Source organism: Panthera tigris, chromosome D1, assembly GCF_018350195.1.
Source record: "Panthera tigris isolate Pti1 chromosome D1, P.tigris_Pti1_mat1.1, whole genome shotgun sequence".
Classification (NCBI taxonomy): domain Eukaryota; kingdom Metazoa; phylum Chordata; class Mammalia; order Carnivora; family Felidae; genus Panthera; species Panthera tigris.
Window position 1 is genome coordinate 104,440,354 of NC_056669.1, and position 27,427 is coordinate 104,467,780.

Genomic DNA, 27,427 nt, shown 5'->3' on the forward strand with positions numbered 1-27,427 from the left:
CGGATGTGACACCCTTCCAACGTCCGGGGCTGGGAGCGGGGTCCACGCCGCTGTCCCGCACCACGCTGGGAGACCCGCGGGCCCGAGTCACCACGGTAGCGCCCCACCCCGCCCCCCTCCCCAGCACACACACACACGCTCAGCCACCCCGGGCCACACCCACGGGCGTCCTCGCGAGACCCCTCCCGCGAGCGGCGGACGCCCGGCCCCGCCCCCCGCAGGCCTCCGCCCCGCCCCTGGAAGGGGACCGCCCATTGGGCGGAGACCCGGCCGCCCAGGGCGAGTGCGCCTGCGCGGGTTTCCCGCGGTTCCTCTGGTGGCCGGGACCAGGGCTCTTCTGTTTTACCGGGCTTGGCCTTGGGCAGGCTGCTCTAAGCGGCCGAGAGGGGCCCGAGAAGAAAGGAGTGGAACCCCAGCACCTAGGGAACGACTTAGGTGGTCTGAGCTCGGACTAAGGGGCCCCCAAGCCAACCACACGCCCACGGCCGTGACACCAGTCAGCTCCAGGCCGGGAGTGACCACAGACCTGTGTCCCTGGCAGAGAGCAGTGCCTGTCAGCCTGGAACTGACTGGCGGGTTTTTCAAAACAACTCTTGAGTAGTTTCCCAAGTAACCTGTTTCCCAAGGCCCGAGATTGCACTTGTAGCCCATTCTGTGTGCGTAGCGCTTGACAGACGTCCTTATACAACCTCACTTGCCCAGAATCCCCAGACCGATGACCTGGGAAGAAAAACCCTGATGCTAGCTGGTGCTCTCTTCCCTGGGCACCGTGTACTAAACGACCAGACCTGGGGGTGAACCCCATTTCCTGTTTGGCTTCTCAGCGGGGTCCATGATTGCAGCTTTGTAAAAAAAGGGATCCCAGGAGGAGAGCTTCTTAGACCAAGGAAACCGTACCACCCAAAATTGGCCACCATATTAGGTGTGGAATTAAGACCATCATTGCTAGTGGTAGAAATCCAACTCTAGGCCACCATCTGCAAAATGGGAATTATTGGGTCACATAACTATAAAGTCCAGGAGCTCGATAGCACCAGGCACAGCAGTATTCAAGGTTCCATCCTTACTTGACTCTGTTCTTTCTTTTGGGATATCAAAATTCCTTTCAGCAGAGAGTCTCAAAACTTCGATTTCAAATTATAGAGAGAATGGATCTGATTGGCTATGGTAATCGCCATTGTCCCTATTGGGCAGAGCCTCCTTCCTCTTTCTTGCCACCTCGTAGGCTGCCAGGTAGCAGATGGATTAAGGACCCTTGGGCCAGGTGACCACGCAGCGATCGCCTCTAGAGGGCAGAAGGGACGGTGAGGAAGACAGTCTCAGCTACTGACTTGCGTGAGTAAGTTGGTTTTTGCAAACATCTCACTTTGAACACAATGTCAGAGTGGCTCCCCTTCACAGCGCCGTCAGATAGCTGGGGTGACACTGTTTTCCGAGGGGTCGGGAGGACCGAGGCAGATGACCTTAGCTTTGTGTCGTAAGACTTTTGTGCTATATAGTTTTTAATCTTGTGCATATATTACTTTGGTGGTAAAAAATTAGAAAACACTAGGATGGATTAGCTTGAGTTTATATTTAGCAAGCCTTTCACCCACTGGTACTGTGTTGGCAGGTGAAATCCAGACGTGATGCCTGGAGCTAGAGTAGCCATCTTGAGCTGTGAGGTGACCGGGGAATGGAGGCCATACTTGGAGGCACAACAAAGCAGAAGGACCCTGAGCCCTGACGCCATGGAGCGTCGAGACACTGCTGGATACTCACGTCTGGACTTCCACAGGAGAGGGAAATAGACCACCCTGGGTAAGCCACTCTCGTTTCGGGTTTGCTGTCACTCGTGCCCTTCAGGTTTTAGACTCCACTTCTGGAAAGCCCCTCTTGTACCCCCAAGGCTGGGTAAGTGCCCCCTTGTACGTTCTTCAAACACCCCACACCCTTTCCTGTCTCAGCATTTGCCACATTTTTCTGTAATGGACCATTCGCTCCCTCCGGAGAGTAATTTCTGTAAGGATGGGCAGGAACTGTTTTATACATCATCTTCTGCGAATGCTAGAAACTCCTGAAGCAATGACAGTAATAACCTGTGAATGTGACAGACACAATGATTCTATCCAGGGGAAATGACAAACTGCTCTATCTTTCCCCATCAAGTAGGTCATTGCCAAGTCATCCAGGTTTGGGGTGGGGGGGACGGCTGAATTAGCAAAGATAGAGAATTAGAGCAAAGGAGGGAGGGAGAAAGGGAGGGAGGGAGGAAAACGTGGCGAGTCGTCTGAGGCAGGTGGCCCCGGAACAGGGTGCTCTTCCTACCTGGTTTCCTCCTGTTTTCCACTTCTGGCTCTTTTCAGCTTCCCCAGGCTCAAGCCCACCCCGTTCGGTCCTGGTGTCCTATCGCTGGCACATATGTCCCTTATCCCGTGCCTCAGTTACATCCAATTTCATTCATATTTCAGAGTGAGCCTGATACATGCAAAAGAGAGGGAGAGAGAGAGAGAGAGTGCGCGAGAGCAAGAGAAGGCAGCTCCGTATCCTTCTCCCGTTCTGTCATTCCACATACATTCACTGCTAAGAACTGCAGACACAGGGGGGTCTGGGTGGCTCAGTCGGTTAAGCGTCCGACTTCGGCTCAGGTCACGATCTCACGGTTCGCAAGTTCGAGCCCCACGTTGGACCCTGTGCTGACAGCTCGGAGCCCAGAGCCTGCTTTGAATTCTGTGTCTCGGGGAAGTTACATTTTTGGTGGGAATTTGAGAGGCCCAGGAGATGTCTCTCCCCCAAGATATCTCCGTCCTTCAGATGATCTTCATCCAGCACAAAAAAATATTCAAGTCCAGATATTCCTTGTGTTTCCTCTCCACCCCCTCCTACCGAGGGTGGGTGGGTTGGTTGGACTCCTCCACTTGGATCTCGTTATGCTGGTTGACTGGATGGAGAAGCGATGTGAGCAGAAGTGAGGAAAGCGGAACAGGCAGGTCCGAGTTTGAGGTCAGACGAAGAAGGTGTTTGAGAGGCCGAGGTATAGTGGGGGCGAGGATTCGGGACCCGGTTGGAAAAGCAATTTTTGAAGGAAGCTTTGCCGCCTGGCACGCATAATCCCCAATTCGGGCTTCAGGAGATCTTCGGTGAAGACTCCGTCTTTTTTTTTTTTTTTTTCCCCTGGACTTGCAAGTCAGATTGGTCTGGCTGGTTTCTCACTCGGGCTCCTTCCTCCTGGCGCCCACTCAGTGCTCAGCAGATCTGGCTGTACCCCCCAGAAAGGAGTCGTGTCTCCAAGGCAGGGGCTGGTAGCTGCCTACAGCGTTACCCCGTCTCTCGTTTTCCTTTAAAAATAGAGTAGGGGCGCCCGGATGGCCCAGTCGGTAAAGGGTCCAACCGACTCTTGGTTTTGGCTCAGGTCATGATCTCGCGGTTTATGAGTTCGAGCCCTGCGTCAGGCTCCATGCTGACAGCATAGAGCCTGCTTGGGATTCTCTCTCTCTCCCTCTCTCTCTGCCCTTACTGCTCTCTCTCTCTCTCTCTCTCAAAATAAATAAGTACACTTAAAAAAAAAAGCGTCTAAAATAAAATAGAGTATATTTTATTGTACAGCAATGTGTCCAGTAGCTAAAAGGACAAACCAACCAACAAAAACCCCTGCATTTCCCAACAGCCTTTGCTGCCAGTTATGATGGTGACTTTGTGTAATAAGCAGAAGGATTGCGAGGAATTACTTGGAAGGCTGCTTTAAAGGAGCGGAGTCAGCTGGGAGGTGAGTCCTTTTGCCTTCCCACCTTCTTAACTGCTGCCTTGATTTCATATGTGATGGCTAGAATTCTTCTAGCTGTGTTGGACCATGAGGTGTCCTAGAAAATGGAAACCATTCAAACTCTGGATGGCCTACCTCCAGACTGGTTTGAGTGGGAGGGGGAAAAAAATCAAGTTTTATCTTATTACGGTTATTTTAGGTTTCTTGCAACGTGTACCCAAACTTAAACCTGATCTGGTTATCATTAATACAGTACACCTTCATTAGTATTCTGTGGGGTTTGGTAAATGAATTTATATTTTACAAGTTTCTTTATGATCCTGTTCCATTTATGCAGAAACCATATATATACGAATATATATACTGATGCACCCTTGTGCCAATGCAAAATTGTGATTAGAAACATGCCTTCTTAAAGGTATAGCTTTGGGATTTTTTTTTCTTTTCATTTTTTTTGCTCTTGGTTTCCTGACTTATTAACAGCCTAGCGTATATCCTCTCATACGATCTCATCCAAATCTGTATCTACTGGCCTTGGGGAGGCTGAGGGGCAGGGTGGGGAGAGCTAAAAAAGAGTGAAGTATAGGCACGTGAATGAAGGGTGGTGACCATTATTGCTCATCATAAATATTCTAGCCAGGTCACATTACCCCCCCCCCTCCAGCCCCCACCCCAGGTTTGCCATGACTATGGAATTTTCTTTGGCCACCACGGTATGCACAATATGTCACTTCCAGGTAGAAGCCTTCGCGAAGCAGGGTCCTGTTTGCCACGCATCCCCTTCCCTTGCATCAAGAGGGCGTGACTGTGATGAGCAAGGTCCCCTGCTAACCCGTGTCACATCTGAGTACGCGATAAATCTTAGTTGTGTTGACCCGCTGAGATCTGGGGGTTGTATGTCTTCACAGTGTAACAGCTTATCTGCACTGAAACAGGAGGGCTTAACAGGGATGTTGTCTCCTTCTTCCTTTATTAAAAAAAAAAAAAAATTTTTTTTTAACGTTTATTTATTTTTGAGACAGAGAGAGACAGAGCATGAATGGGGGAGGGGCAGAGAGAGAGGGAAACACAGAATCAGAAGCAGGCTCCAGGCTCTGAGCCATCAGCCCAGAGCCCGATGCGGGGCTCGAACTCACGGACCGCGAGATCGTGACCTGAGCTGAAGTCGGACGCCCAACCGACTGAGCCGCCCAGGCGCCCCTCCTTCTTCCTTTAATGATCAAACCCCGAGTCTAGGGCCACCTAGACGAAAAGACTAAAGAGGAGATACATTTCCTAACCTGTCTTTCACCTAAAAGGACTCCTGTGACTTCATTTCGCCAGTGAGATACGAGTGCAAATAATATTTACAACTTCTGGCTGTGTCCTTTAAGGAACAGGGCATGTCCTGCTTCCCCTTGTCTACTTCCTGCTAGCCAGGATGCAGATGTAATGACAGGCGCTGGAGCAGCCACATTAGACCAAGAGTTAAATATCACGTGTTGAAGGTGGCATGGCAGCAAGAAAGAATTTGAGTCCCCATCACTGGGGAGCCACCTGGAGCACTGCACCGGAGAGAAATGAAATTGTATTTTATTTAAGCCTGGGTTATGTAGGCCTGGGTTATGGAAGTTGAGCCTGTAACCTGGTACCCAACCCCTGTGTTAGCCTTACTTGGACAACAGAGTGTGAAGAATAGAAACCATATCTCTTTCCATGGACTTATGAACATGTGAGATCCCTGCCCTCCAGAACATGTGGTCTAGCAGGGATATCAGAAATTCAAGAAAGGGCAAAGCCACATGGCAGAGAAAACTTCAGGGCGCTCTAGGAACACATAGGAGGGAAACTTAAATAAGTCAAGGTCCTGGTGGGTTGCCTGAAGAAGATCGTCTTAGGTCAGCCTCCCCAGAAGTAGCCCCAAAAATGAGGTGTCATGTATAAGGAATTTCTTTCAAAGTTGCTCTCAGAGAAACCAGTGAGGGACCAGGGGAGGGCAGGACAGGGAAGGGACAAGCCTGTTCCCACGGGGAACTCTGAAAGGTTAAGTCTCACCTCAAAAATGCCCAACCCAGGGGCACCTGGGTGGCTCAGTTGGTTGAGCGTCCGACTTCGGGTCAGGTCATGATCTCGCAGTTTGTGAGTTCGAGGCCTGCGTCGGGCTCTGTGCTGACAGCTCAGAGCCTGGAGCCTGCTTCAGATTCTGTGTCTCCTCCTCTCTCTGCCCCTCCCATGCTCATGCTCTGTCTCTCAATAATAAATAAACATTCAAAAAAAAAAATTGTTTTTTAATTAAAAAAAAAAAAAAAGAAAATGCCCAACCCAGGGGTGCCTGGGTGGCTCAGTTGAGCATCTGACTTCGGCTCAGGTCATGACCTCACGGTTTGTGAGTTTGAGCCCCACGTCCAGCTCTGTGCTGATAGCTCGGAGCCTGGAGCCTGCTTCAGATTCTGTGTCTCCCTCTCTCTCTGCCCCTCTCCCCCACTCGTGCTCTTTCTCTTTCTCTCTCTCTCTCAAAAATAAATAAGCATTAAAAAAAAGGTTTTTTTTTAAGAAAAAAGAAAATGCCCAACCCGAGGCAGGGGAGCTCCCCGCAGCCGTCTGAGGGCCACCCTGTGCCCGCGGAGCCGCTGTAATAGATCCTCCAAAGCCAAGTCGCAGATGTCACTAGAAACAAAAGCACACCAAAGCCAGGGAGGATGCCACCTCAGACAACGTCCGCGTGCTCTACACCCCCTCCGCTCTCGCCAGCATCGGATCAAGAATCCCACCAAGGGGGGGTGGGGACGCCTGGGTGACTCGGTCGGCTGAGCGTCCAACTTGGGCTCAGGTCGTGATCTCACAGTTTGTGGGTCGGAGCCCCCCATCGGGCTCTGCGCTGACATCTCGGAGCCTGGAGCCTGCTTGGGATTCTGTGTCTCCTCTCCCCCTCTGCCCCTCCCCTGCTTGTGCACTCACTCGCACGCTCTCTCTCCCTCTCTCTCAAAAATAAATACATAAGCAAAATAAACAGGAAAAAAAATTTAAAAAGAATAAAAAAAGAATCCCACCGAGGGGAAGAGCCCCTTCTAGACTCTAGAGCAAGCCATTCTGGGGAAGCAGGGAGGAGCCTTCAGCTGGAGTGTGTATCACCTCGGCATTTAAATCCCCACCTTCCCCCATACGCACATTCATACACACTGACATACTCATTTATACACTCTGTTCCTCACACACCCACACACACACACACACACACGCCAGTTTTTGAAGAGCAGGAAGCAGGGAATGGGAATGGCCACTGAGGAAGTGCTCAGTGAGACGGGCTGGGCTCTGTCTCCAGCTTGGGACCCCCAAGAACTGTGAGCCTCGGGTCCCGTCACAGCTGCTCATACTTCCATCCTCAGTGGCCACCCGATGGGCCACGATGAGGCCCCAGGAAGTCAAACACGGCTCCCCGGGCCCCGGGACCGGGACCGGCTGGTGACAGAATAAAAGGACAGCCTCTTGGGGCACCTGGGTGGCTCAGTCGGTTAAGCATCTGGCTCTTGATTTGGGCCCAGGTCGTGATCTCACGATTCAGGAGTTCAGGCCTCACATCGGTCTCCGCACTGACAGTGCGGAGCCTGCTTGGGATTCTCTCTCTCCCTCTCTCCCTCTCTCTCTGCCCACCCCCTCTCAAAATGAATACATAAACTTAAAAAAAAAAAAAAGAAAGGACAGCCTTTTCTCCAGGCAGCAGACCCCAGGCAGACCCCACCAGAGAGGGGGTCAGGCAGCCTTGGGCCCGGAGGCCCACAAAGCAGCCTAATCCTCCCAGGCAGGACGGAAGGCCGCCCCAGAGCCAACATCACACAGCTAGTGAGAGTCTGATTCTGGCCTCAGGCGTGGGCCTCACAACGCCTCTGAGTTCCAATTCGTTTTGTCACTCAGTGATTTTAATCTGGGCTGACCTGGGCCAAGGCCTTTCTGTTCTCTGGGCCTTGATTCCTGCCCCTGCAAAGCCAGGGATGGAACCAGATGGCCCCTCAGTCATGACGTTCCACTAAGAGACAGCTCCTTCTTAACCCCCGAGTCCCAGACAGGCTCCCCACATATGGCAGTGTAACCGGCATGGATCTGCATCCAAAGAACATAACCGACTTTATGTAATGCACAGCACCTGGCAACGGTCTAAGCACCTACGCATATTCATGCATGTGGCTCTGTTAGGATTGGTGATGAACCCATCACGCTGGTGATGAAAGATGGTGAACGTGACGCACAGGAAGAGGAAATAACTTGTCCGAGGTCACACAGCTCGTCAAGGCCACGCTCGGATGTGAGCCGAGTCCCTCTGGCTCCAGCACTGCGTTCTCAGGCACCATGCTCTGCTCCCCCTCATTTTGTAAAACAGTGTCTCACACATCCTTCGATTTCTCAAGTTCGGTCTTCTCTCCCTTCCAGGCCACGCTCCCTCCCCCTCCGTGGAATCCAGTGAGATCCGCACACCTGTGTGGTGTCAGAAAAAAGTGGGGGTGGGGTCCAGAAACACAGCTCGCCCTCTGTCTCTGGGCAGGTCACACAGGGCCCCCCCTGCCCCGGACGAGGGCCAGTCCCACGGGGTCCCGCCAGCTCCTCTCAAGGCCACATGCGCAGCAATCAGACCTCGGCACCCCCCTACCTTCGATCAGAAATTCTGCCCCCTTCCCGCAGAGCTGAGCGGGAGGAGAACCAGCCCCCCCCGGGGGACACCCCCGTGTCCCCCAGAGATGACTGCCTCCTCCTTTCCATCCTGGGACTTGCTCCTCTGTCCACCCTGCCCCCCACACCGCTGGGTGCTCTCATTTAACTTCCAAACACTTGGCTGCGGTGGGAGTTCTTTCGGGGCAGAGCTCCTGTCCTACCGCCGCGAGAACAGGAAGGAAATTCACATTTCCAAATATTACGCCAGCTCCCTTCTGTGCAAAGTGCTTGGCAAATAGCTTAAGTGACAACGAGAAGTTGATAACAGAAGTGGTTCTAAAACTCAAGCGAAATCTGCCTTCCCCACAGTTTAAACTCTGTCCCGTTCTGCTGTGAAAATTCGCCACAGAGGAGGCCTAGTCGCTTGGTTCTGAGAAAACCTTTTAGATCTGAGGTTGGTCCTTCCGCCTCATGAGAGTCTGGATTCTCCAGGGTAAACAGCCCCCCAGGATGTCTGTGGCCTCTCCCTCTTTCCCATCACCCCCCACTACGCCCCTCCCCGTGACCTGTCCATACGCCTGCCCCCACCCGTTTCCACAGCCCCCCTCTTCCCTCTCTTGCAGCCTCTTCGTGTTCCAGCCTCCCGTTCCTTTTTACTCCTTTGCTTTCCACGGCCTAACAACATCAACTCACCTACTCAGCGCTGCCCATTGTGCACAGGATAAAAATTCCACGCTCCTGAACACGGCATTCAAGGCCCACCCATGACCTGGTCTTTGCTCTTTCCCACGTCAGCCCGTGTGTTATTAGGGCTGTCCTCCAGATTTTTCGAATCTTCATTCTACACGCATGCTGGATTACACTTCCACCGTGGTCCCTTAAATGCAGGGCGGCCACGTGACTTGTTCAGACCAATGAAATTTGAGCAGTAGTGGCACACGTCACTCCCGGCAAACGTTGTGACGGCCACCATGCGAGCCGACACCTGTCCTCACCATGACAACCAGTGGCACTGCAGATGGCGAAGTCTCCAACCATCTGCGTCCCAGAGGGGTGACATCTCCGGTCACAGGGCCTGTAATGGACAGACAGGAAGAGCAAGAAAGACACATGATTTTTCAGGTTGCTTGTTGCTGTCCATTCTTTTTTTTTTTTTTTTTTGATATTTAAAACAAATGTTTTCAACGTTTATTTATTTTTGAGAGCGAAACAGAGGGTGAGCAGGGGAGGGGCAGAGAGAGAGGGAGACACAGAATCCAAAGCAGGTTCCAGGCTCCAAGCTGTCTGCACAGAGCCCGACACGGGGCTCGAACTCACGGACTCAGATCGTGACCTGACCCGAGTTAGACTCGTAACCGACTGAGCCGCCCAGGCGCCCCTGTTGCTGTCTATTCTGACTGATAGCATGTGTCACTCGGGCCTATGACCCTCGCAATTCCACCTCGCCAGGTGACTGACAATCCCTTGAGCTCACTGGGAGGCTGGTGATGCCTTCTTTGATGTTCTCTGCTCCCTATGCCCATCTTCTCATCCATTCACCCTCCATGCAGTTCCCCCACCAGGAAGCCTTCCTCACTTTCCACCCAAGGCCACTGAAGGGAAGAAAAAACTCTCCTCTACCCTCAAGGTCTTCGAGCCCGACTAAGAACTCAATTGACATGAGGCAGATTAACAGGAGAAAAAAACCAAAAGCTTTATTACAAGCACGCAGAAACCCAATAATGAAATTGAGATCCAAAGAAATCTCAAGGCAAGTTTTCACACCTTTTAGACAAAGAGGCCATAAATCTGTGAGGAATGAACAGGACAAAGAAAACTTAACCTGGGGAGCTTCAGTTCGGAATCCTAAACGGAATTTGAGCCGGGGTAGTAAATTAGGAAGAAATGAACAAGGGTTGTTTATATATAGTCTTCTTGGAGCTGAATGTCCCTTCCCTGGTGATAAGGATCTCTTTAGGTCCTAGATGGAACTTGCAGTCCGGCGGATCTGGGTTCAAATCTTGGCTCTCCTACTCACCAGCCATATCTCCTGAAGGGAGTACCTGACTCTTCTGAGCCTCAGTTTCCTCATTTGTAAACTGGGGACAATCTCGGCCTCACAGGGCATCCATGAAAAGCACGTGGCAAAACGCATCCGGTGTCTCTGGGGCCCCTTGAATGAGTCAGGCTCTGTGCCTGGGAAACCGGAGCGGCCAGGGAAGGTCTCGCCGAGGAAGGGACGGTTGAGGTGGTGGCTGAACGTGGAGAAGGAGACAGCCATGCAAAGGCCTGGGAGAAGAACATTCCAAACAACGGAACCGCGATCGCAAAGGCCCAAGGTAACCAAATTCAATAAATGGCTGCTTTTCCAGCTCCGGTCTTCCTTCCACACTGCAGGGGACAGCTCGGCCACAGGTCGCCCAGCGTGACCTCATCACCTACCTCACTTGCAAGTTACCAGCAATGAGCGGTCACCCTCCTCCCCAGCACCTCCGAGGCTGCGTGTGTCCTGAGGCAGGACAATCAGGGAGATAGTGCGAAGTTTGCTGCAGGCCTCGGGCCGTGTGGATAAGCTGTTTATCTCCAGGGGCACAGCGGATGTCACTGCTACCACCACCGACTCTGGCTCTCTCGGTTTGCTTGTCCTCCTGGGCAGAACCTCCAGCACACCGATAGGGCCAAGAGGAAAGAAAACGCTCTGGTCTGATCTTCCCCTGTGTGATGGCGGGGCCGCCCGAGGTGGCTGTGCCCTCGGCCGATCTGGTCCCTCCATTCCTTCTCCAAAGATGGCCATGGGGCATCGGCATCAGCTCCTGACCCTGAGGCCCGGGCGCTGGAACTCAACCCGCAAGCAGTTGAGATCCAGGTAATGCCCAGCCTGTCCTTGTGGGTCTGCCCTTGTCCTCCATCCGGATCCACACAGCTAAGTCCCCAGAGAGTGCGAGTGGTTTCATCCCCCATCAGGGCCTTCAAAGCTCCAAGGTCTGTCTGTCTTTTTTTTTTTTTTAAATGTTTATTTATTTTTGAGACAGAGAGAGAGACAGAGCACGAGCAGGGGAGGGGCAGAGATAGAGGGAGACCCAGAATCTGAAGCAGGCTCCGCGCTCCAAGCCATCAGCACAGATCCCGATGTGGGGCTCGAACCCACGAACCGTGAGATCAAAGTTGGACGCTCAACCGACTGAGCCACCCAGGCGCCCCCAAAGTCTTTCTTGAGCATAGACAAGCCCCTTGAATGCAGGCTTGTCTGAGCCTCCTGACTTGGCTAGGCGTTCCCTAAAGAACGAATAAGACATCCGCTCTAAGTTGCCAAAGGCTGAGCAGAGGAGGCTCAGTGCTCTAAATTCAGGCCAGTGCCAGGCAATCCCGGGATTGCATGAACGAGGAAGGGGAGCCATGGGGCTCGGCCTGAGTCAGACGCTGTCTGTGTGACTGCCGTCTGGTGCCACTCCAGCTGGGGCCGTGCCCGCTGTGCCCGGCACCTGGGAGAGCCAGCTCCCAACATCGTCCTCCTGCTGCCCCCAGAGGCAGGTCTGGTGACGGAAGCAGGCCAGACTTGAGAAGAAGGGGGAAGGACTTCGGCCCCGGCAGCCGAGGACCTCCGAGAGTCGCCCACGGAGGCCACGGCAGTGGATGCCATTGAGCGTTCTCTGAGCTGTCCCCGCTCCGCGCCCTCCCAGCCTGAGGACCAGACGTCTGGAGTCCCAGCGCTTCGCTAGCTTTTCTTTGGTGAGTCACACTCCCCAGGCCCCAGTTTCTTCATCTCGAGGATGAAAGGATCGGACTTTTTCAAGGACAGCAGACGGTCCAGACTGCACGCCAGTGCCAGTTAGCGTGACAAGTGGCTGAGGGGTGCGTGTTGCCCAGGACTGCCCGGCGGGGTCTGCCCTGGACTCCAGGTGGGCAGGGGCAGACCAGGTGCCATGATGTAACTGCCACCCCTGAGCCGGAGGACCTTTGGGCCCTGCCCGGCAGGACATTCTGCCGCTCGGAATCTGTGGGCTGAGATCAGGTGGTCAAAACACAGATGTTACCGACGGGGAAGGTTGCGGCTTCTTCAACAGAAACTCCAGCTTAGGCTGATGAATCATCTCTCCTAAAGGAATAAATAGCGATAAAAGGACTCTGGGTGCAAGACCTGCCAGGAAGGAGAGCTCCATCAGATAATATTTTAAATGCTTTGCATGGCCTGCCCTTTTGCAGTCTGGCTTGAGATGATGCCGCCAGCGAGGGAGCAATCGAGGGGCCGCTGGCTGGGGCTGTGCCTCTTTCCCGTGGCTCACTAGCAGCGAGGATGGCTCTGTGTCACCTCCACATCTGGAGCCGGAATTCTGGCAGATAGGATGCCACCTCCCGCGTGTTTACGGGGAGACCCGCTGGGGCTGGACCAGGGGCAGGTCCCATTCCTTGCCTGGGCCTTCTTCCACACCCCGGTCCCTCCCGGGCCTTGCCCAAGCTGCCCTCCCTCCTCTTCCAAAGCTCCACACCCCCTCACCCTCCTTGGCTCCCGCCCTACCCAGGCCTGTCCCTCACCTTGCAGACGGCACTGAAGATGAGTCCGGGGAGGGGGATGCCCGGTTGGTTTTTTCTAAAAATGCGCTCAGCCACATCCGGGCCTTGCCGTGGCTCCTCAGAATCTCCAGCTGGATGGTCAGGCAGCCCCGGGGTGGGGGTGGGGGTGGGGGTGGGCAGTTCCCAGGGGAAGAGCTAAAGGAGAAGCAGCTCCCAGTGACCCAGTCAGAGGGGGCCGGCTCAAGTCTGCTCTTCTTGGGTCCATCGGGGTAACACTAAAGGCAGAAACCTCAAAATGTAAGGGTTGTGTGGGGGGGTTGGTTGTTTTTAAATTTTTTTTTAATTAATTAATTTATTTGGAGAGAGCATGAGCCAGGGAGCAGGAGAGAGAGGGGGAGAGAGAGAGAGTCCCCAGCAGGCTCCAGACGGTCAGCACAGAGCCCGCCACAGGGCTCCAACTCACAAACCGTGAGAGCATGACCTGAGCCAAAATCAAGAGTCAGATGCTTAGCTGACTGAGCGGACCCTGCTTGGGATTCTGTCCCCCTCTGTCTGTCCCTCCCCTGCTTGCTCTCTATCTCTCTCTCAAATAAAAGTAACCTTTAAAAACATTGTTTGAAAAAAATAAAATTAAAAAAAAAACCTCCCTCCCTCCCCACCAGCCCACCTCCAAATACCATCATGTTGGGCATTAGGCTCCAACATGGGAATTTGAGGGACAGGGAGGGGGACACAATTCAGCCCATGGCAATTACGCACATCTTTGTTTTATCTAGACCCTCGTTTTAAAATTTTTGGTTATTCATTCATTTTTGCTGGTGTATTTTAAGGCACAGATTACCATTTCACTTTAAGACTATTGTACATCTCTAAGAGGTAAGGATTTTTTTTTAATTTTTTTTTAACGTTTATTTATTTTTGAGACAGAGAGAGACAGAGCATGAACGGGGGAGGGGCAGAGAGAGGGAGACACAGAATCTGAAACAGGCTCCAGGCTCTGAGCTGTCAGCACAGAGCCTGACACGGGGCTCGAACTCACGGACCGCAAGATCACAACCTGAGCCAAAGTCAGATGCTTAACCGACTGAGCCACCCAGGCGCCCCAAGATTTTTTAAATATATATAACCACAATGCTGTTTTATCCCAAACCAAAGTACCAATAACTTTCATATCGTCTAATGTCCAGTCCATGCTCAAATTTCCCTCGTACTCTCAAAATGCCTTTTTTCAACAATTTTTTTAAAGCTTATTCATTTTGAGAGAGAGCCCGCAAGCTTGAGTGAGGGAGGGGCGGAGAGCGAGGGAGAAAGAGCATCCCAAGCAGGCTCCGTGTTGTCAGCACAGAGCCGGATGTGGGACTTGAACTCACAAACTGTGAGATCACGACCTGAGTCAAAATCAAGAGTTGAACGCTTGACCGACTGAGCCACCCAGGCGCCCCTCTCACAATGCCTTTCAACGGTTTACTGATTTGAATTCGGGATCAGGATAGAAAGGACGTACACATGCATTGCATTTGGTTGTTGTCTCTTAAGACTTCGAATAAATAATAGTGTCTCCCCTTTGTATGCTTCCCCCAGATCCATTGTTTTATCAGGGGCTGCAAAGCAGCGATTTCTTCACTCTACCATTGCTTCTGAATTTAATTTCTAGGATGCTTCAGTAAAGAAGAACTTGCCTTTGCCAATTATTTGTAGTTACCTGAAATATACTTCACTCAGACAAAAATAGCGTAAATATCGATGATTATTTCCCTTTCTCCATCAATGATCAGACTAACGAGTCGGTGCCCTAGCAATGCCCCGTGGTGACAAATTAGATGCCGTATAATATCCCACGGACCTCATGACTTTTTGTATATTTGATTTGTTTCGATCAAGTTGAGGCGATGCATAAAGCGTCCCACTTTTGGCCAGCGGAAGCCTCTTCCTATTGATTCCTGAACCTTTGGACAGGATTTCAGTGATCTTTGGAGGCTCCCAACCTTCTGGACCTTCGAGACAATCCTAGGCTCACCCCGTGCATTTCTTGGCCCAGCCCTGGAATCGGCCATCTCTTCAAGAATCCCTGATCCTCTAATAAGTAGTAAATGGTATCTGGAGGCCACAGGCTGGGCCCCAGGGCAGTCTCCGCTATCGGGTTATCACTGCTCCCAGGCTTTTCACCTGCCAGAGCCGGGAAATACAGTTGATCCTTGAACAACACGGATTTGAACCACACAGGTCCACTTAAACTCCACTGGAGTCTTTCCAATACATACAGTGCAGGACTGAAAGTGTATTTTCTCTCCCTTATGATCTTCTTAGTAACACATTCTTTTCTGGAGCTTACTGTATCCTAAGAATACAGGATGTAATACGTATAACGTACAAAACATGCGTGAATCGGCTGTTTATGTTCCCAGTGAGGCTTCTGGTCAACAGTAGGCTATTCGTAGTGAAGTTTTAGGGGAGTCAGAAGTTACATGTGGGTTTTCGACAGCCTGGGGAGAGGGGGTCAGCGCCCCTAAACCCCACATTATTCACAGGTCCACTGTACATATTTAGTTAGAGAAAAAAAAATAATTAATTGGTACCAACTGAGACTTCCAATTCAAGCTGTCACCAACTTGAGGACCGTTGTGTTCATTTGCCACAGTTTATCCTCAATGTGGGGGGACGTCTTTTCGGGTGAGGGATTCTGTGGAACATGTACATGGTTGCAAAGCCACACAAGAGAACAAGAAAAAATGTCGCTTCTGACCCTGCCTTTCCCTATTAGTAACGGTGCTCGTTAGTTTTGAGTTTCTTCTTCCACGGATTCTTAGTAAAAGTAGGCATATATGTGTATATAAAAGCAGCAAGCTACAAATACTGTTCTGTGTTCTGTTCTACCCTGTCTTTTTTTTTTTTTTAAACAAACAATATACCCTTGAGATTTCACCCATCCCTTTCTTTTTTCCATCTGCATTATACCCCGTTGTGCGGCCACCGTGCAGCTCGTATCCACGCTCCCCTTGACCGTCACTTTGGGAGTGCTGCTAATTTTTTGCTTTTGCAAATAGTGCATGTAGCTTATGAGTACATCTTCCTTAAAAAAACAAAATCACGGGCCCCGAGGGCATCACGTAGGCCAAGTCCCCAGTGGAGGCTTAAGGCATAATCTCACTGCAGTTTCAACCTTCCCCAGAAATGTGGTCTTAACCGGTCAGTCAGGAATTCTCTGATGGGCCCTCTAGATCCCCTAAAGGAAGGTAAGGTGATCTTCATGATAAGACCCCTTAGTTTCCCCTCGAGGGAAAGCAGGCTTGCCTAGCACAATCTTTTTCTTTTGCTGGTAATTTTCTCGCCCCACCTGACTTGTAGGAAAAGTCTCCATTTCATACAGCTCCTCAGGGGCTCCCGTCTCTTTGCTTAGACAGGATGCTGCCCCATCCATGAATTGTACAGCCAATTAGATATTTAAATTTTACTCGGTTGAATTAACAAGTTGAAAAAGCCTGTAAAAGGCTTTTTGCCAATGTATCTTTGGGTGAGAGTCCTAGAAGTGGAATCGCTACATTAAAAAGGGGCATGTGTCGGGGCGCCTGGGGGGCTCAGTAGGTAAAGCGTCCCACTTCCGCTCAGGTCACGATCTCACGGTTCGTCGGTTCGAGCCCCACGTCGGGCTCTGTGCTGACAGCTCGGAGCCTGGAGCCTGCTTCGGATTCTGCGTCTCCCTCTCTCTCTCTGCCCTCCTCCCCCGCTCGCACTCTGTCTCCCTCTCTCTCTCAAAATTAAATAAACATTTAAACAAATTTAAAAATTAAAAAGGGGCCCCCGCTCCATCTACTACCCAAGCCTGGGGACCAGGCCAGCATCCCACTGTTCTACTCAAGGGTCAGTCCTGGACAGATCTCACAGAGGAACCAACACCAGTGTCCTGGCAGTCCTACAGGAGCTGGAAAATTCCATTCCCTTCTCTTTGGCTGGAATAACACCAGTTTAATTGGGCAGCCCTGTTCATCTCAGGCTAAGCAGAAGCTTTTTTTTGCTTTCTTTGATTGACAAACTTAAAACTTAATTATTCCTTTGTGTGTTGGCTTGGCAGACAAAATGTTTCAAGGCATGAATCCTCTTGGGAAATTAAGTCAGGTGCTCAGCAAACAGAGGTTACCGGTAAGTTTGTTGGCTCATCTCTGACCCTGGTGGTCCTTCTTTACAAATGCTAGGTATTCCAAAAGATATAAAAATGCTGATTGGGAGGCACGCACGCACCCCAATGTTTATAGCCGCTCTATCAACAATATCCAAGGTGTAGAAAGAGCCCAAGTGTCCGTTGACTCATGAAGGGATTAAAAGATATGATACAATGAAATACTACTCAGCGATCAAAAAGAATGAAATCTTGCCATTTGCAACAACATGGATGGAACTGGACTGTATTATACTAAGTGAATTAAGTCAGAGAAAGACAGATGTCATATGATTTCACCCATATGTGGAATTTGAGAAACTCAACAGATAAACACAGGGGAAGGGAAGGAAAAATAAGATAAAAACAGAGAGGGAGGCCAACCATAAGAGACTCTTAAAGACAGAGAACCAACTGAGGGTTGCTGGAGGGGCGGTGGGTGGGGGGTGGGCTAAATGGGTGATGGGCGCTAAGGAGGGCCCCTGTTGGGACGAGCACTCGGTGTATGGAAGTGATGAATCCCTGGGTTCTGCTCCTGAAACCGATACTACACGATATGTTAACTAACTTGAATTTAAATACATCAATTTTTGAAAAGGCAAAGAAAACTAATATGGTGAGGATGTATTCAGTCTCTTATTCGTTCAACCAACGTGAACTGAACACCCCTTCAGTCTGTGCTCTACTCCCACCGCTTGGCTAGAAATAAAAACCTGTGCAGCCTACAGCCCACAGTTGCTTGAGGTCTGGTTCACACTGTGTTTGTGGGTCGGTTTGTTTTTAAGAAAATAGTTGCTCACATTTGAAAATAAGGATTTCACATCAATATCCAGGCTTCTGACCTCTCTTGAAAACTTGGCCAGGCTGGCATCATCAGCCAGACGTGGCAGCTGCTGGTTGGAACGGGGTAGAGGCTGCCCCCTTGTGGTGGGGCAGGGGATGCCCCGTCCAGCCCTTCCATTCGTTTCCCTCACTCCCGGATCTTGAGCGTGTGAGCCCTGCCCTACATGGCAAGCTTCCTGAACCCAAGGACCACTTGTGTCTTATTTGACTCTGACTTTCTAACGTCCAGCCCAGACCCCAGCACACGGTGGGCCCCCAAGAAATGTTTGTTTATGAATAAGATCTCTTTTGGATGCACACATCACCTTTCTCCTAATATTAAAATGGTGCAGGGCGCCTGGGTGGCTCAGTCGGTTGAGCATCTGACTTCGGCTCAGGTCATGATCTCACGGTTCCTGAGTTCAAGCCCCGAGTCAGGCTCTAGGCTGACAGCTCAGAGCCTGGAGCCTCCTTCGGATTCTGTGTCTCCCACTCTCTCTGCCTCTCCCCAACTCATGCTCTGTCTCTCTCTCTCTCTTGAAAATAAATAAACATTAATTTTTTTTTTTAATGGTGCAATCATACTATCGCTCTGGCCTAATCTCAACAGAAAGACATCCTAAGTGCCCTTGGTCTGTGCCATCCCATCACCTCAAGTCACTTGTATGCAGTGTGCTGTCCCTCAGTGTCTTCACTGTGACTTTTGACCCCCTAGCAATCTCCTCTCCAAATGAGGCTCCCAGTGCATGTACCTCCAGGACCCTTGGGGGAACTGCAGAAATCAGAAAAGTCAAGCATAACACCTGGCACTTGTTTTTATCACATTATTAGCAGCACCTTTATCTCCAAGACAGCAAAAGTCCCCGCTCTTCTAGATCTTGTGGTTTGGGCTTTTTGTTTTTTGTTTTTTGTTTTTCCAGCCAAGCCCCAAGGAAGAGATTACACCAGAAATCTCTGTATTCTGTGAATTTTCTAAATCCCCTCTTCACAAACACTGATGGGCTAAAGATCTTATCGGGGAGGTTTGTTTTTCTTATCAGGTCCACTTAGCAGCCCTCAAGGGGACAACTGGGACAGGTCAGAGCACATATAGCAAACAACTTTTGCCAGCCACTGCATGCTCAGAACCCGAGGAGAAAGCATGAAGTGGTTTTGGGTCCTTGGGCTGGTGGCCCTCTCAGAGTGCTTAGTCACGTAAGTACAGGGACTGCAGGTGGCATCAGCTCTCTTTCTGGGCTCTTTCTTGCCCTCTTATTCTCCTGCCCATCCATGGGTAGAGAAGAGAATCTAATCATTCCCAGACTGTCTTAAAGTTCAAGTCTGCCTTTATTGATCAGTAGCTTACCATGTGCACTTTGGGGCCCCGGGTGTCTTGGGGCAGGCCTGCAGGGTTGTACCGCTCCAGGGGTGCCAGTCATGTGAGTTATGTGACAAGGTGCTCCTTGGAATTGCTCAGTGCACAACCTGTGCAACTGCAGGCATGGTTCTGTCTAGGAACAGCATTTCTCCTGCATTTGTTTCTGGGTCTCTTCTCTGCTCTCTCTCCATTTCCACATGTCTATGTCTCTCTTATTCGTCTCTGTCTCTTTGGACGTCTCTGTGAATGCAAAATACTGTATGTTTTCCATTTTGAGTCCTTCTTGTTTCTCTACCCTCTTCATTTCCCTAATTTATTCCCCACCTCCTCACTTCCTCTGTAACCCCTGTGTTCTGGCTGAGCCCCGGAAAGAGATCAAGGGGGCTACTTGTAGGCCCAGGTTTGCCTCTAACAAGCAGTGCGACCACAGGCAAGTTGCACACTCCCTGTAAAACGATGACGACGATTTCTGCTCCACCTCCCTCCCAGGGCTTCTTTGACAAAGATACAGTAAGGTGACAGTAGCAACAGTGATGGCTGCCACTGTCGAGGCCTCGTACCAGTCAGGTGCATCCCAGCCATCCTTTTGCTTAATGCCCAAACATGCTACGGGGGGGGGGGGGGGGGCGGTTATTGTCATTCCACCTTTTTGCAGGTGGGAAGGTGAGGCACAGAACGGCCGTATGGCTTACCCCAGATTACACAACAGAACCTGTATCCAAACCTAAGTTTATCGCCTCGGTCTTTCCATCGTGTTTGGCGGGGGGGGGCCTGTCCTGATAGTAAGAGGACATCGTAAAAATGTTGGGAAAACCCCCGATAGCGTGACAGGTAGCAGAAGATCTGGCAGGTGCAGGGTAACACAGGGCAGGCCGTTGCTGTCTCTCATTTGTGTCTCTTTCCCAATGCTGGTGTCCAGAATCCCTCTGACGAGGGTCAAGTCCATGCGAGAAAACCTCAGGGAGAAAGACAGGCTGAAGGATTTCCTGGAGAACCATCCTTACAACCTGGCCTACAAGTTCGTTGACTCTGTAAATCTGGACCTGGGGATATATTTTGAACCGATGAGAAACTACCTGGATGTGAGTGCGGTGGGGGGGGGGGGGAGGAGAATGACTCTACAGAGCACACTAGGGCTCCGGCCAAGCGTTGGGGTTCATCTGGAGGTGTGCGCAGGGGGGCTGGGGCTGGGGCTCCTGCAGGCAGAAACGCTGGGGAGCGGGGACCCCATTCCCAGGGGAGAAGGCACTCCTAACCTCAGCACTTGGCCCGTGGTGACCGGGTCCAGCAGTGACAAGGGGGCAGATAAACATCCATTTCAGTGCCAACGATACATCGTTGGGCACCTGTGAACCATGGTGCTTGGCTTGCGGGATTTTGTTCGTTCTGAACTAAGCAAAGCACTGAGTTATACTTGAAGGGCGAGCCCTATCTGATCAAATGACAAAGCCCACCGTGAACCCAGCCCGACACCCCAGGCAGAGGAAGTTCGGCCTCTACAGCCCCAAGAGTGACACCAGGAAAAAAGTTATTGAGCGCCTACCAGTGTGTGAGGTTACTGTTATTGTTGACAGAGAGTTACTGTCTCTTCTCCAGGGAGGCATAGCCCAGCCTGGAAGACAGACAAAAAGTAAATGAAGGTCCAGTAAAAGGGCCAGCCACATGGTGTTGATATACATCTTGAGTTTAGAGGAAGTGGCCTGGGCTGGCCTAGGCGGGCTGCCTGGAGGAGGAAGCACTCAAGCTGGGCCTTGAAAGGCTGGAAAGGATTTAGTGAGCTGCAGGGGACACTGAGGAGCTTTTCAAACAGAGGCACTGGCCTGAGCAGAGGCTGTAAGGTAGATGATTTCAGGAGACCCGGGACACCCAGTGGAGGCAGGCACCCTGGGAGTCAGGGAGGACCAGGGCCTCCGGGCCTGCCGTAACCACCCCTTCCCGGCCCCTGCAGCTGGCCTACGTTGGCACCATCAGCATTGGCACGCCCCCGCAGGAGTTCAAGGTCATCTTTGACACCGGCTCGTCTGACTTGTGGGTGCCCTCCATCTACTGCTCTAGCCCTGCCTGCGGTGAGTGCAGCCTTCCGACGCGCGCCCCCACCACCCCGTCCCCGGTCCTCGGCAGACTGGCGGACGCTCACCTCCTGTGTCTGCAGCTAATCACAACGTCTTCAACCCTCTGCGGTCCTCCACCTTCCGGATCTCGGGCCGGCCCATCCACCTCCAGTACGGCTCCGGGACGATGTCAGGATTTCTGGCCTACGACACCGTTCGGGTAACGTGGAAACCGGAGGCTGCGGCAGGCCGGCCGTGGGAGCGATGACTGCTTAGAGGACTAGATGTGGGGTCAGGTGGGAGCACCTGTCTTTCCCAAAGTCCCCCGGCAGCTGGCCGCCTGCCCTGTGGGGCTGCGTCCCTAGGGAGGTATTCTAGACGAAAGGGAGTCCCTTTCCCACTGGGAGGCAGCGCAGGGCTCACACAGGTGGGGGGTGTTTGGGAGGTGGGGGCGGAACTGATACGGGGGGCGGGGTCCGGGCTCCCAGGCAAAAAAGCAGGGGCCACAGGAGTGGGAGTGGCCTGATAAATGGGTCCTTACCCTCGGGGGCCTTTGAGAATCTAATAAAAGCCTTGGACTGCCTCCTCCAAAGCACCTGAACACACACACACACACACACGCACCCCTGGGGCGGACACAGGATCCACAATGAATTGCGAGGGACGCACGCCATTTCTGTCACCGCGTCATAGCAATGCCAATAAGACGGCCACCCTCCTCTCGGTTCCTTTTGTCCTCAGGTGGGAACAGTTTGGTCCCACTTCCAGTCTCGGTTTCCCCGCCTGTGACAAAGGCATGGCGTCACGGGGGAGCAGGTGTGCGTTAAAATCCCCAGCGCCACGCAGACAGAACGTGTGTGTCTGTTCCGGCGTGTCGCGGCCACCTGAGGTCCGCCCAGGGCACGGCCACGCCTCGGTCTCTCTCTGCGGTGTTAGTCGTATCTCCCTGCCCACGTCCGCCCAGCCCAGCCCCACGTTCAAATCCGTCCCCGGTAACACCCTCTTCTCCCGCAGTTCGGGGGCCTCGTTGACGTGGCCCAGGCGTTTGGCCTGAGCCTGAGGGAGCCCGGCAAGTTCATGGAATACGCAGTTTTCGACGGCATCCTGGGCCTGGCCTACCCCAGCCTCAGCCTCAGAGGGACCGTCCCTGTCTTCGACAACCTGTGGAAGCAGGGTCTCATTTCTCAGGAGCTCTTTGCCTTCTACTTAAGCAAGTAAGTCCGGGCTGGACCGGCCCTTTGTCGAAAAATGGTAGACTATTTGACCCTAACGTTTCTTGAGAGAGAGCCTAGTCCGGGGGTCAGCACACAATGGCCTGGGGGCCATAGGTGGCCCACCATCTGCTTTTTGTAAATGAAGTTTTATTGGAACACAACCAGGCTCATTTGTTTCCATCCCGCCCGTGGCTGCCATTGCTCTGCTACGGCAACACCAAGCAATCGCAATAGATACCGTGTGGCCTGCGAAGCCTCAAATAATGACGCTCTGGCCCTTGACCAGAGAACTTTGCTGACCCCCGCAGTCTAAGTCCCTCATCTGACAGATGGGGAAACCAAGGCTCAGAGAGGAGCTTTGCACAAGGTTGCCCAGGCAGGTACTTGCGGACGGCAGGACTCGATCTCAGCCTGTAGGATTCTCCCCCATGGTGTGTGGTCAAGTCAGATCTCCAGGCTCCGGTCTCCGGGCTCAGTAGCGGGAAAAACTGAAGTCCCCTGACCGGTTGAGGGTCTGGGAGGGGTCCGGGAGGGTCTGGGAGGGTCTGGGCAGGGGAGAAGCCCAGACTCGTGAAGGACCCTGCTGACAGACTGTGTCTTCTCCACCCAAGGCTGAGTTTGACCCACAGATGTGTGTAGGGGACAGAGAGTATGGTGGAGGCTGTGGGTTCTAGGGGGGCCTGAGTTCAAACCCCAGAGCTGCTGAACCCCTCTGAGCCTCAGGAGTACGAGAGCCAGTCGAAGGAGAAGATTCATTCAACATGTATTGATTGAGCACCTACTATGGGCTGACGAAGGAGGCAGCCAAGAAATAAGTACATAAAGAAAGGGAAAAGGTACCTCCGGATGGTAACTGGTTCCGCGGCAGCAACAAAACAAGGTGACAGAACAGACGGCAATGGGCGAGGTTGCAGACGGGCTACGGCAAAGGCCTCTCTGAGCTGAGACCTCTGTGATGGGAGAGAGCCAGGCCGGGGAGACAAAGTTCCAGGCAGAGGAGCACCTGAGCACCACCCGAGCACCAGCAAGGGAGCCGGTGCGGCCGGAGCCCTGGGGGAGGAGGGAGGTGGGAAGGAAGTCTGGCAGAGAGGCAGGGACAAGGCTCCCCTGGGTTGGGTTTTTTTTTGGGGGGGGGGGGAGAGAGAGACAGAGCACAAGTGGGGGAAGGGCAGAGAGAGAGGGAGACGCAGACTCCGAAGCAGGCTCCAGACTCCGAGCTGTCAGCACAGAGCCCGACGTGGGGCTCGAACCCCCCAACCGAGAGATCATGCTCTGAGCCGAAGTCGGATGTTTAACCGACTGAGCCCCCCAGGCGCCCCATGGCTCCCCTGGGGTTTTGCTCTAACGGGGAGCGGAGGCCTCTGGCAGGGGTTAGGCAGGGAAGAGACATGACCCAATTTACAATTTTGGAAGCTCACCCTGGGGGTGCCCCGGAGAATGATGCCGTGGAGCGGAGGCAGGGAGGCCGGGGAAGAGGCTACATACAGCAGCCTCTTTAGGAGAGAGAGGGTGGCAGCTTGGTCCGGGGAGGTGGAGGCGGGGGGGGGGGGGGGGGGAACAGAGCACGAGTCAGGGTATACGTTGGCGGAAGAGGCAGCAAGATGTGCCCATAGACTTGTTATGGAAGGAAGGAGAGGGGTCGGCAGAGCAGTTTCCTCCCTCACTAATATTGTTTGCGTGCTCCCAGGCCCCCGCTGCATAATTTGCAGGAAGGAACAGTGCAAAACGAAAACATGAGGGCCCGTGTTTCACAAGCATTGGGAACTTCCAGACAGGGATGGCGGAGATGTGGGGCCTCGCCGAGCACGGGGCCCGTAGCCCACACCCCGGGTGAGCCTGAGCGCTCGAATTTTCTGAAAGATGGCAGGCCAGACCTCTCTGGCCGACGCGTCCTCCGACCGCCTATCTGAGCGCTCCGATCGCTCGAGGGGGTCGGCCCAGGGGATGGTCAGAGCCAGCCCTGAAGCCGGACTGTCCAGCTTCGAACCCGGCTTCACCATTTCATCAGCCAGGCTTCAACCTCTCCGTGCCTCAACCTCCCTGTCTGTAAAACGGAGAGCAGAGGATGTGTGGACAAGTGAGGCACGATAAACACAGCCCTCAGACAGTGCTGCTGAGCTTGAGAAAAGCATCCCCCCCACCACCCCCCGGCCCGGTTATCTTCCACTCACGATGAGCCCTTCCTTCTCCCTCCCACCTCAGAAAGAACGAGGAGGGCAGTGTGGTGATGTTCGGCGGTGTGGACCATTCCTACTACAGCGGAGACCTCAACTGGGTCCCTGTGTCCAAACGGCTGTACTGGCAGTTATCCATGGACAGGTAGGCCCGGCCCTCGGAGCGCCGCCCCGAGTGATGCCCACGCGGGCACACGCGCCCAGACGTGCCCGGACACCCGCTGCCCACGGGTCCTCACAGCCCCGCGCCTCCTGGCGAGGTCCTGACCAGGGAAGAGGGCCCAGGCCCGGATCTTGGAGTGTGAGGCGAGGGGCGAGGGAGGCCCGCCGACGTGGGGAGCTGAACTCTCTCGGGGAAGAAGCAGCGGCTGCAGGTCTGTGCCCGCCTGCTGGGGGGGGAGGCTGAGACGGAAAGGGGATCAGAGAGACGTCCGCCAAGGGGAACCTCCATTTTCGCTGTGGGGGCCCCATCATGAGCCACGCACCAAATACGGGTCTCTCATTGTCCCTCGCTCGCTTCCTCTTCATTCGTTCGTTCGTTCGTTCGTTCATTCAACAAACATGTTGAACGGCTGCTGAGTCCTGGTCTCTCGAGGGAGGCCCTGAGAATAGAACTTGCTCTTCCAGAGCTCACCATCTCACAGGGCAGGTGTACAGGAAACAAGTCACACAAATAAGGAATTACCCCCTTTGATGCATGCCAGAAATGAGGAAAAGTATGCCAAGGTGACCCAGAGAGGAGACCTGACCGAGTGTGGGCGTAAGACTTGCCTGAAGCTGGAAGCTGGAGGATGGGGAGAAATTAGCCCAAGGGGGTTGGGGTGGTTCTAGAAAGGGGCGGCAGCGTATGCAAAGGCCCTGAGGCCCAAGAGAGTTCGGTCCAGTTGCAGACCTGAAGGAAGTCACAGAAGGTCAGCAGGGTCAGAACACAGGGAAACAGCCGGCGGGCCTGAGCTGAGGGGGGGGTGCGGGAGAAGCCGGGGAGAGGGGGGTAGCGAAGGGAGCCCGCAGAGTCAGCCTCCGGCCTGCTTTGTCCCTCTGCCTCCCAGCATCTCCATGAACGGGGAGGTCATTGCTTGTGATGGTGGCTGCCAGGCCATCATTGATACAGGAACCTCGCTGCTGATTGGCCCGTCTCACGTTGTCTTCAACATCCAGATGATCATCGGCGCCAACCGGTCCTACAGCGGCGAGGTGAAGGGTCACGCGGCAGGGTCGCCCTAGGGCTCCCCACACGTAGAAGGGTCGGCTGGGCCAACCTCCTCTCCCTCGCTTTCTCTGACAGTACGTAGTTGACTGTGATGCCGCCAACACTCTGCCCGACATCGTCTTCACCATCAACGGCATCAACTACCCGGTGCCAGCCAGTGCCTACATCCAGGAGGTGAGGAGCCCACAACCCCGGGGCCGGTCCTCAGATCCGGGACGTGCAGGAAGGCTGGGGAGCAGCCGGGAGGAAGAGCCCCCCCCTAGAGGCCAAGCCGCGTCACTGCAGATGCCGCTGAGTGGCCAGGGAAGGCCCGCGTGGGTCCCCGGGAAGGCTGCCTGCAGGGGCTGAGCTCAGTCGGAAGGAGCCGGTAGGGGTGAGGGGAGAAGGGAAGGCATACTTTGCAGAGGCAACGGCCGGCGCGAGTCAGAAGGAAAGACCCGGCGGACCGTGAGAGCTGCAGACAGTTCTGGTTCCTGCGTGGACACCCCACTTCCGCCGCTGCTGACTGGTGAGTGTTTCTGTCTCCTCCAGGGTCCTCAGGGCACCTGCTACAGCGGCTTTGACGAGAGCGGAGACAGCTTGTTGGTCTCAGACTCCTGGATCCTGGGCGATGTCTTCCTGAGGTTGTATTTCACCGTCTTCGATCGAGAAAACAACAGGATTGGCCTGGCTCTGGCAGTGTAAACACTGGGGCCAGCTCCAGGAAGCAACCGTGCCCACCCCAAACCCGCGCGCGTGTGCCTGCACACACACACACACACACACACACACCCCGCAGTCAGGGCATTCCTGCCCAGGGGCCGGCTTGAACTGTGTCTTCGGCTCTGCAAAGCCCTTCTTCCAGTGGAGAATAAAAGACCTCATTTTCCACGGTGCTAATATCAATGAGTGCCTCTCTTTGGGTCGGGGCGGTACATCCGAATCAGGCAGGACTCCAGAATCCAGCCTGGACCGCCAGTGAGAGGGGCCCAACTCCAGCTGGAAGGGTACTGGGGACCCCAGGACGCAGGAACCAGAGCAGGTCCAGAGGTCTCGGGGACCCAAGGAATCAAACGCCATCAGCTCATTCTCTCTCTCCCTCCCTGTTTCCTTTCTCTCATCTTTGATTCCCTTCGCCTGACAAGTTTCTTTCCCTCGGTCTTCTGCCTGGGCTGAAGGACCGGGGGGGGGCTGCCGGCCTCACGACCTCCCAGCCGTAAGGAATCCAAACGGAAAGGAGGAAACCTTCTGCGAGAGCCGGGTACCAGGGAAGGCTCTGATTGGACCACCTCGGGTCATGTGTCCAGCCCTGGCCCGACCGTTGTGGCCCCGCATGATTGGCTCTACTTGGTCACGTGGCCTCATCTGGGCTGTGGGTGCGATTCACGGTATCTCACGGGACCACACGGCTCGGGGGGAGCGGCCCCCGGAAGAGGCGGCAGAGGTGTGTTCTAGACAGATGGGAAATTGGTGACTCTGCCACCAAGATCCGCCCCCTCCTCGCTCAGAGGGATGATAAAGGATGATAAAAATAGATTCTGTCCTTCCATTGCAAAGGACCAGCTGGCAGTGACCTTCTCCTGAACGAGGCCCTTTAAGCTCAGGTGGTTC

At 53.4% G+C, this 27,427-nt stretch overlaps 1 protein-coding gene across 3 annotated transcripts; it reads left to right on the forward strand.

The window, feature by feature from the left end:
- The first annotated feature begins 11 nt into the window (after positions 1 to 11).
- On the forward strand, positions 12 to 26,712 carry LOC102958569 (pregnancy-associated glycoprotein-like). 3 transcript variants are annotated; one of them, XM_042957491.1, is made up of 13 exons: positions 12 to 95; positions 1,226 to 1,339; positions 1,613 to 1,800; positions 3,647 to 3,745; positions 16,926 to 16,993; positions 20,108 to 20,270; positions 21,137 to 21,254; positions 21,341 to 21,459; positions 22,254 to 22,453; positions 24,656 to 24,772; positions 25,677 to 25,821; positions 25,913 to 26,011; positions 26,369 to 26,712. In XM_042957491.1, the coding sequence occupies exons 6-13, from the start codon at positions 20,133 to 20,135 to the stop codon at positions 26,519 to 26,521; spliced, it is 1,089 nt and encodes a 362-aa protein (XP_042813425.1). In that variant the 5' UTR covers positions 12 to 95; positions 1,226 to 1,339; positions 1,613 to 1,800; positions 3,647 to 3,745; positions 16,926 to 16,993; positions 20,108 to 20,132; the 3' UTR covers positions 26,522 to 26,712. The 3 variants fall into 3 exon arrangements, with proteins under 3 accessions (XP_042813425.1, XP_042813426.1, XP_007092069.2); XM_042957492.1 differs by lacking the exon at positions 16,926 to 16,993; XM_007092007.3 differs by lacking the exons at positions 12 to 95; positions 1,226 to 1,339; positions 1,613 to 1,800; positions 3,647 to 3,745; positions 16,926 to 16,993 and adding an exon at positions 18,574 to 19,025.
- The last annotated feature ends 715 nt before the right edge of the window (positions 26,713 to 27,427 follow it).